We start from the raw sequence: 9,924 nt of genomic DNA on the forward strand, positions 1-9,924 counted from the left end.
ACCATATGCAACAGCATGGATGGACTTAAAGGATATTACACTAATTGAAGTTAGACAGAGAAAGCCAGATACCATATGATTTCACTTCATGTGGAATCTAAAATACAATATAAATAAACAGAAACAGGCTCATACATATAGAGAACAGACTGACAAATGTCAGAGGGGAAGGGGATGGGGACCTGGGTGAAATAGGTGAAGTGATTAAGAAATAATAATTGATAGTTACAAAATAGTCGGCATAGGGAATATAGTCAATAATATTGTGATAATTAAGTATGGTGCCAGCTGGGTACTGGAAATATCAGGGGATCACTTTGTGAAATATATGATTGTCTAACCACTTTCCTGTACACCTGAACATAACACAAAATAATACAAAATAATGTGTAAACTGTAATCAAAAAATAAATTTAAAATGGTTATACAATTAGTAGTATTTCAATAAATTTTATTTATATAAAAAGGAATAATAAGCCCTGGCTGGCATAGCTCAGTGGATTGAGCATGGGCTGCGGACCAAAGTGTCGCAGGTTCGATTCCCAGTCAGGCCACATACCTGGGTTGCAGGCCACAGCCCCCAGCAACCGCACATTGATGTTTCTCTCTCTCTCTCTATCTCACTCCCTTCCCTCTCTAAAAATAAATAAATAAAATCTTTAAAAAACTTTTTAAAAAAGGAATAGTAAATAAATTTCATAAAAAAGAAAGAAACCTCAGTGTTGATCAGTCTCAAAACAGCATTTTAAGCAAAGAAATGAGTGACAAAAGACTATGTTGTGTGATTAAATGTGTACGAAATTTTCAGAAAATGCAAAACCACAGTGAAAAAATATGATTCAGGGATTGGGAGTGAGGATTGAATGTAAAGGGACACAAAACAGCTTTTTTGAGGTGATGGAGTGTTCTAAAACTGAATTGTGATGATGGTTGTAAAATTGAATACATTTACTAAATTTGTACAATAAATTTACTAAAACTCATCAACATGTCAAATAAGTGAACTTATTATATATAAATTATACTTAAATAAAGCAGTTATGAAATATATAAACAAAAAGAAAGCTCAGTGGACTCTGTCTAGTGGTCACAACATAAGAAGGCTACCATCTAGAAGCCACTCACCCAACACATACACATGCAGGAGGAGGGAAGAGAGGTCAACTCTACCCCCTAAATGCATCAGTATCCTAAAGTAGGCAGTGTTGGAGGAGACAGGGCCAGATGAGGAAGGTGAGATTGGTTTTAAATGGAGATGTCCTCTCTGCCCCACAGATCTGCACCAGTGATGTGGAATGTCTCATGAGCAGACTTCAGTATACCTTCAAACAAGAAATGACTGGAGTTGGAGCTAGTCTGGAGAAGAGATGGAAATTCTGTGGCTTTGAGGGGTTGAAACTGACCTGAATCCATCTGCCTAACAACCTGGGATCCTGAAAATAAGCGTGTGTTGGACAAGCTTAAAAAGTGATTTCTGTTTTCAATGGTTTCCAAGTGGAAATTGATTTAAATTGTTCAGTTCATTCCTGGAATCTATTTTGATGTAAAACAAGGATCCTACAGCACCTTGAGCTACAGGCCCTAAAAACAAATTGACTCAAACCTCAAGTGCTGTAACTTCCTCCCTTTTTGTCCATTGATTCTTTGTTTTTATTAGTAGCATTGAAAAAAGCCTGATTCTAAAGAGTATTTGGGATGATTTCAGTGTTTGTGTTACAGTGTCTGTAGACTTTGGTATGTTTTAAAACACTGTTAACTGAAATATTTTGATGATTTGTGTGTGACTTGTATTTCAAAATTTCTCTTCATATTAGCATTGCTGCTGGTGAAAGGAAGGTGAAGAACTCTAGCTACTTCATAACTGACATCTTTCCAATCCCTAGTAAGTTAATAACACATCAGTGTCTTCTGGAACGTGTTTGACCAAGCTCACGTTTTAAAAGGCAAAGCATGATTTGTGGCTTTTACAAAATTACTGTGAAGCAGAAGTTGGCAACTGTTCCAAACTTGTTTTCTCTAATATATCAGATAAAAGTTTATTTCAGAATATAAAAAAAAACTAGATGTATGTGCAGGATGCAAGTGACCAGTATGACTGGCATATGTACATGCTATTCAGAATCACCTTGTAAACAGTCTACTTCTAAAGATGGCATGTTTAGTTTTCTAAGAATTAAAACATACATGTGTACATGTGTGCATGTGCACACACACATTAGCAAAAGGGATTTATTTTAATATATTTCCCCACTGGCCTTCTTACAAAATCTGTTGGTCCCTTTTCTTCTGCTGTCAGTGTGTTGAATTGCTAACCATGTACTGCTGTAAACATTACATTTACTTCATGTTGAATGTTTGCAAAGAGTTGATATGAGTATTAATAGAAAACTGTTGGTAATGAACAAATAATGGGCCAGGGTGTGTGAGGCTTCCTGCAAATAGGTCAGCTCCACCTGGAGTGCCAGGGACACCTTCAGATTGCAATGGCAGTGTGGGTGGACCAGTCAGGAGGTCCTTCTTGATGGGAGAAAAATGGAAAGAATGAGGATTTGAGGCTAATATCCTGAGGTAGAGATGATCTTTTCTTTTGTAGTGTTGGTAGTGCTTGTAATAATACAAGCATACCCTCCCTTGAGTCTTGATTCAAAATAACTGAGTATACTAAGTAAGCAAAGCCGATGAACTGTATTTCAGGAAAATGCTTTGTAAATGCAATGTCAGTAGTGTTCAAAGTTGTATTTTTAAAAGATAAATATTCCTTTTTTATACCTCAGTTTGGTGTTCTGTTTTGAATTACGTGCTCTCTAAGTAATCCTTCAGTAAATCACCTCAGCTTCTTCCTTTCAGTTACCAGGATGTTGTAAGAACATGCTAAACCATCTGTTTTGACAACTAGAAATAGGGTTCCATGGCAGCACATTCATGCTGAAAGCTGGCTTTACCCTTAAGCACCCAGCTGTGGCATCAGCAGGAAGCTAGGGTTATTTTTACACTAGCTTCCTCACTGAAGCATCTCTGCCATCAACACTACAGAAGGATTTGATTTATCTGTTTAAAAGGTCCTATAATGTATTATTTTAACAATATCAATAAAATCAAGGGAAATTTGCCACTAATGAATTATATATTCTTTAAATAAGTTAAATAAAATGAAATTTTAAAGCTACAACTGCCACAACCAAGCCCCTTGCTCTCCTTCACTTAATCTATTTGTACTATAAATGGTCTCTTTGTAGTTTTTCTGCCAATTTAGTACAGGTATACATACTCCATCCTGCTTAAATATACTAGTCGTGATGGTTAATTTTGTGACTCAACTTGGCTAGGCAATAGTGCCCAGTAGCTTGGTCAAACACCAGTCTAGATGTTGCTGGGAAGGTATTTTGGAGATATAATTAACACTGAAACTAGCACTTTTAGTGCAGCAAATTACCATATTTTGCCATATAAAATGCACACTTTTGCTCAAATTTTTGAGGGAAAAGGAAGGATTTGCATTATACATGGGTAACAATCACATGCTATAATCCCATGTATAATGTGCACAAATGTGTGTTCACATTATACATGGCAAAATATGATACCCTTCATAAGGTAATTGGGCCTCATCCAATCAATAGGAGGCCTTAAGAGAAAAGATTGAAATCTTCTGAGAAAGTAATTGCTACTTCAGATTGACTTTTGACTAAAGACTGCAGCATTAACACCTGCCAGAATGATTTGCAGGCCACTGGCCAGCCCTACAAATTTCAAATTTGCCAACCACCATAATCACATGAGCCAATTCCTTAAAATAAATATATCATATGTGCTCATACACACATACACACATCTCATTGATTCTGTTTCTTTGGAGAATCCTGACAAATATATTAGTTCAGAGTGGTTATAATATGTAAAAATAGGATGTTTGGATTATATTACATATTCAAATAGCAACACATACCATCTCACACAAAACTTTCCATTCAACATAGAAATCTATTAATGAAGAGATTTTCCCTTACCAAATGCTCAGTGCTTTTATTGTCCTGTTATTCATACTGAGTTTTGAAATATTACTGTTTTGTTATTTTTAGTTGATACAGTAGTTAGATTTTTCCAGATACTAATGAATAGAAGCATTCTTCTATTTTACAACTATTTCTTTCATCTCCTTACTTAGTCCTATAACATCTCCAATTCTTATTTTTTATATCACCAAGTTTCTTGTTAAATGCCTTTGATGCAAATGAAAAAGTTAGTTTACAGAGAAAATTAGACACATATCTGTGTTCAAGTTATATAAAGTTTTGTTTTCAATTAGGCTCAATAATGTACACTTTTCATATAATGCAAAATAAACTGTATTATTTGAAAAGACAGCATAGATGTGCAGGACCTTTTGACCCACCTGGTAAAGCTGGGTGAGCCCTTGGGATTCTTCTTAGTTGTCTTGGACAGTCCATCAAATAAACCTGGATTCACTTTTCACCACAATTGCTACTATCTGCTGAGCTCCTATTATGCTCTCATTCTGCCCAAAGTTACTTCATGCATGTAAACCTTTAGGCACATTACATAAACACAATGAGAACTTCAATTTCCTAGTTGGTAAAATTAAGGAGAAACAGTACCTACCTCAGACAGTGGTGGTGAAGATTCAATGAGATTGCATCTATAAATTGCCTGACCAGTTCCTAGCCCACAGTGAATTCCAAATAAAGAGTTATGACTATGATTATGATTCCGTCAAAAGTACAAGAATTATAAGTACCTTCATTTTAAGAAAAAAATGTTTTTCTGTTCACAACTAGAATTGTGGAGCTACATCGTGTCACTGGGCTTCAAGAAAGGAAAGTCAGCTGTTCAAACATATTCTAAACATTTACTCAGTCTCAGGCACTGTGCCAGGCATTGTGGAAGTATGGCTGGCTTGTGCCCTTAAAGAGCTAGAAGGATAGGTTTTAACACACTGAACTTAAATCCTTCACCCTTTAGGTAAGACCATAAAAGCTCAGCATGAAAATATTTAGCGTTGAACAATCATGAATGGTGTAGATAATGTGATAATGACTATTGCTTTTGAGACCTGAACTATTACTCTCTATGCTCCCTCCCATCCAGTCTCAGAGGATGAGTTCCACAAGAGTGTGGTCTCTGTTTGTCTTGGGTCTTATAGGTGCTCAGTAAATACTTGTTAAATGAGTATTTGTGTAGCACTCTACACAAATGACATTCATATGCACTAATAAGAAAGGCTAACATTGATTAGTAACTCCTACCTACCAGTAAATATATAGATGCCTTTGTTTTTTACTATAACTGTGAAAAGTATATATTATTGGATATTATCCCATTTCAGCTGAGTTTCTGAGATGTAAACTAACTTGCTTAAGTTTCTAAAGGGCAGAGATGAGATTTGAATCTTGGTCTAACTGCAAACTGAAAACTTTCTACTGTTCCATCTTTTTTATCATTTTATTGTTATTCTATTACAGCTTTCCCAATTCCCCGCTTTGCCTACTTCTGCCCATCCCACCCCCTGCTCCTACAGTCAGTTCCCACCCTGTTGTCCATGTCCATAGGTCATTCATACATGTTCTTTGTCTAGTCCCTTCCCTTTCTTTCCACCGTTCCCCACCCCCTCCCCTCTGGTCACTGTCAGTCTGTTCCATGTTTCCATGTCTGTGGTTCTAGTTTGTTCATTAGTTTATTTTGTTCATTAAATTCCTCTTATCAGTGAGATCATATGCTCCATCTTCTATTTAACCTTGGTGTCAACCTAATTGGTATGTATTATTATAAACCCCACATTTTTCATTCACATGCCATTATAGAACACCTGATGTGTATAGGTCTTGGTTCTAGAAATTCAAAGAGGAATAAAACATGACCTCTTCCCTCAAGAGTTTACACTCTGGTGGGGATACCTGCTAAAAGATACAGTCATGTATAAGTGCTACAAGAGGACATCATGGAAGGCTTCACAAATTTTAGGAAGCTTGAAACATGTTAAGAGAAAGCAAGCTCAGAAAGTTAAATGCACTTGCCTGAGGCACACAACCAATATGTGACAAAGGTCAGGATTTGAACCCAAATATTCCTGCCTTTAATTCGTGCCTTTTCTTTTATACCATGGTGCTCAAGGTCACTTTGTAACACTGTCATTTCCCACAAAGGGTTATTTATGAGGCTTTGCTCAATGTCAAGTATCCAGTAATAACTATTCCTGGCAAAATATGTGCTCAATAAATCACTATAATTATTATTCAACTAATACTCATATTAATAATGCTTTAATGACAACAGAGCTACCCATCCAGTAATGGAGATTCTGTAGGCCACATGGTAACTTAAAAGAAGAATGATACCTGCTGGCTCAGAGAAATTCAGATTTTACTGAACAATGCTCCATCAGAGCATTGGCCCAAGGCTGACATAGGGAAGAAACTTCCTTTTGCTGTGTCATGATACAGTCTACAGTTTTTTTTCAATTTTACCCCCTCCAATCACAGGACAGACTACATCACATTAACAAGGAGGCCAGAGGGGCCTTATCTTCTCTCATATCCCAAGATTGATAGGATCATTCCATTTTTTCAACTTGGCAGAAAGCTTTGAATATCTTACCTTGCCTAAATGCTCTATCTGGGTGAATGGTCTCAAAGGCATACTGAAGCAATTACTTGCAGCAAAAGAAGTAAGGAAGAGGAATTGATTGAACACAGAAGTTATTCAAGGCTATAGAGCATTATGGAGATGATCTCACATATTGAGTAGAAAATGGGATACAGGACACATTAAAGAGTGTTCTACTTAACTGCATTCAATCCAAGTCTGTTTGAATATTAGACTACCTTAAAATTAATCATGTTCTGAAGCATAAGACCCCTGCAATCTTAACTCATTAATATTCCTCTACAAATATATTGTGTTTAAAGGGTTTTCAAAGCAACTCTGTACAATGTCTATTATGTTGTCTGATCTTCACAACACCCTGTGAGCCAGCAGGGACAGGTGGTTCCTTCACCATTACTGCAGATAAGGAAGACAAGTCTCAGAAAGATGAAGACCCATACCCTAGGTCACACAGCTAAATGGACAGTAAAGCTGAGGTGAGAATGCAGAATTTCTGCGTCCTCCCAATTTCCACCTACTTCACCAGCCTCTGCCTAGTAGGACAGAGAGAATGTAAAGTAGGGGTTCTTGATAATTTTTGGTGCCGTGGACCCCTTGGGAAGTTTGGTGAAGCCTGTGAACTTCTTATCAGAATAACATTTTTATTTTAATTTTTATTTTTTTTCAATTACATTTGACATACACTATTATATTGGTCTCAGGTGTACAATATGGTGATTAGACATTTATGTAATTTACAAAGTGATCATCCTGATAAATCTAGTACCCATCTGGCACCATACATAGTTACTGCAATATTATTGACTGTATTCCCTATGCTGTACTTTACATCCCTATAACTATTCTGTAACTACTGATTTCTAATTTTCAATCCCTTCACCTTTTCTACCCAGCTTCCCAATCCCCCTCCCATCTGGCAACCATCAGTTTGTTCTCTGTATCTATGAGTCTGTGTTATCAGAATAACATTTTTTAATTCATGAAATTAAATACAAAGGCAATCGACTATATTAAAGTGATACACTTATCCAAACACATTTGTGATATAATAACATATGTGCTGCTTTAACACATTAAATAGCAATATGTAATGACAGATCTAAAAACTAGTATAATTTTGAAGTAGTAATAAACATTTCAAGAAATCTTCAATAACTTGTGATACAATCATATCTGTTATACTGGTTTTTAAAAAGTCACAGTTACTAGCAATACCTCTATACTTTGTTGCCTACATTTAAAGTGGAATAAAATGCTAATTTTTTCCCTCCAAATTTACGTACTTCTTCAATTCTAGCTGTAGTCTTTGGCTAAGAAACCCCTGAGAGGAGGTTGATAAATGTAAGGTGAGAGGCCTCAAAATGAGGCCAGGATTAATTTTATTAAATACATTGATATTTATACATTACTTACAAGTGTCCATCACATAGTAACCTGTATGTGTTTATTAAATATAAATATAGTTAAGCAATAAATTTTGTAAGTGATAAAGGTACTGATTCTCTGCATACTTTGAAACTGAAATTCTAAGACAATGTATAAATGGCAGAAGCACTCCTCAAGCCTGAATTTCTGGGTGAAGAAGTGACAGATGAGCTTTAATGTGAGCAAATGCAAAGTACTGCATTTCAGAGAAAATGAGCCAAAAGTTCACAAGATGTTAGTCTCCAAACCATCAGTTCTGACACAGGAAAGGGATCTGGGAATTGTTGGAGAGAAGTTCCTGAAGACATCTGTCCAATGTATAGCTGGAATCATAAAAAAGAAACAAATTCCAAATACAGTTTAAAAAATAGAAACAAAATATAAAACATCATCTTATCCCCTTTTTTAATAATTTATTTATTTATTTGAAGAGAAGGGAAAGGAGGGAGAAAGGGAGGAAGAGAAACAACAATGTGTGCTTGCCTCTTGCCTCTCATGTGGACCCCACTGGGGACCTGGCCCACAACCCAGGCATGTGCCCTGACTGGGAATCGAACCAGCAACTCTTTGGTTCGTAGGCCTATGCTCAATCCACTGAGCTACACCAGTCAGGACCTTATTCCCTTTTTAAAAAGTGTTGGCCCTGTGTGGCGTGTCTCAGTGGATTGAGTGACCATCTGCAAACCAAAGGGTCATCGGTTTAATTCCCAGTCAGGGCACATGTGTGGGTTGCAGGCCAGGTCTCCAGTGGGGTGTGTGTGAGACAACCACACATGAATGTTTCTCTCCCTCTTTCTCCCTCCTTTCACATCTCTCTAAAAATAAAGAAATAAAATATATTTTAGATTTCATTTATTTCTTTTTAGAGAGGGAAGGGAGGGAGATAGAGAGAGATGGAAACATTAATATGTGGTTGCTGGGGGTCATGGCCTGCAACCCAGGCATGTACCCTGACTGGGAATCAAACCTGCAACACTTCGGTTCGCAGCCCACACTCAATCCACTGAGCTATGCCAGCCAGGGCAAGAAATAAAATCTTTTTAAATAAATAAATAGCCCTGGCTGTTGTGGCTCAGTAGATTGAGCATGGGCCTGTAAACCAAAGGGTCACTGGTTGGAATCCCAGTCAGAGCCCATGCCTGGGTTGCAGGCCAGGTCCCCAGTAGGGGACAGCATGAGAGGCAACCACACATTGATGTTTCTCTCCCTCTCTTTCTCCCTCCCTTCCCTTCTTTCTAAAAAATAAATAAACAAAATCTAATAAATAAGTAAATAAGTTTTGTACCCACACCAAGAAAACTGTGTTTCATGTGGGTGGGCCTCAAGACATGAAACTCAATATTTCACTTCACATGTTGTTCAAGGGCTTACTTTGTGCAAGACTCTCTACCAGCCAATAGGGGATGCAAAGATGAATATGATATAGTACTTGCCCTTAAGGAATTTAAAGAGGAGCTCAAAGAATAAAAAGTGTGGGTGGATTTTAATATGTTAACAAAGCACATTCTACCCTCTCAACCAGAACCATATAGTCCGGAGGAAACCATATAGAGAAAAATCTGGCATATTGAATTCAATGTGTTTCCCATAATAAGCACTCTTGCTCTCACTCTGTCTCTCTCACATACACACATGGCAGTGTGTGCAGCACTTGCTAAAGGCAGTATTACAATCATACCTGTTTATTCAGCCAGAGAAGATGCCAGGATATTTAACATGAGTGAGTCTACCAGATAACTGAAACATGACTCTTCTAGCTCCAAGTCTTTTGATTTTAATTATTTTATATGAAAATATTTCTAAAATGTTTTATATCCTTTCTCATCCCCTTAAACAAAGGGTACTGACCTTACCATGATAGCTTCATATTGTCACTAA

The 9,924-nt window shown here is 36.9% G+C and overlaps 1 protein-coding gene across 5 annotated transcripts in view; it reads left to right on the plus strand.

Annotated features, from left to right (window-relative positions):
* Positions 1-2,773, plus strand: part of ENOX2 (ecto-NOX disulfide-thiol exchanger 2) — a 350,049-nt gene extending 347,276 nt beyond the window's left edge. For all 5 annotated transcript variants that reach the window (XM_045852289.1, XM_045852292.1, XM_045852291.1 and 2 more), the window contains one exon: positions 1,276-2,773. In XM_045852289.1, the coding sequence (XP_045708245.1) occupies positions 1,276-1,407 (132 nt within the window). In that variant the 3' untranslated portion in view covers positions 1,408-2,773. The remainder of the gene's footprint in view (positions 1-1,275) is intronic.
* The last annotated feature ends 7,151 nt before the right edge of the window (positions 2,774-9,924 follow it).

This window comes from Phyllostomus hastatus, unplaced genomic scaffold, assembly GCF_019186645.2.
Source record: "Phyllostomus hastatus isolate PE091 unplaced genomic scaffold, TTU_PhHast_1.1 phas_contig_90, whole genome shotgun sequence".
NCBI classification, from domain to species: Eukaryota; Metazoa; Chordata; class Mammalia; order Chiroptera; family Phyllostomidae; genus Phyllostomus; species Phyllostomus hastatus.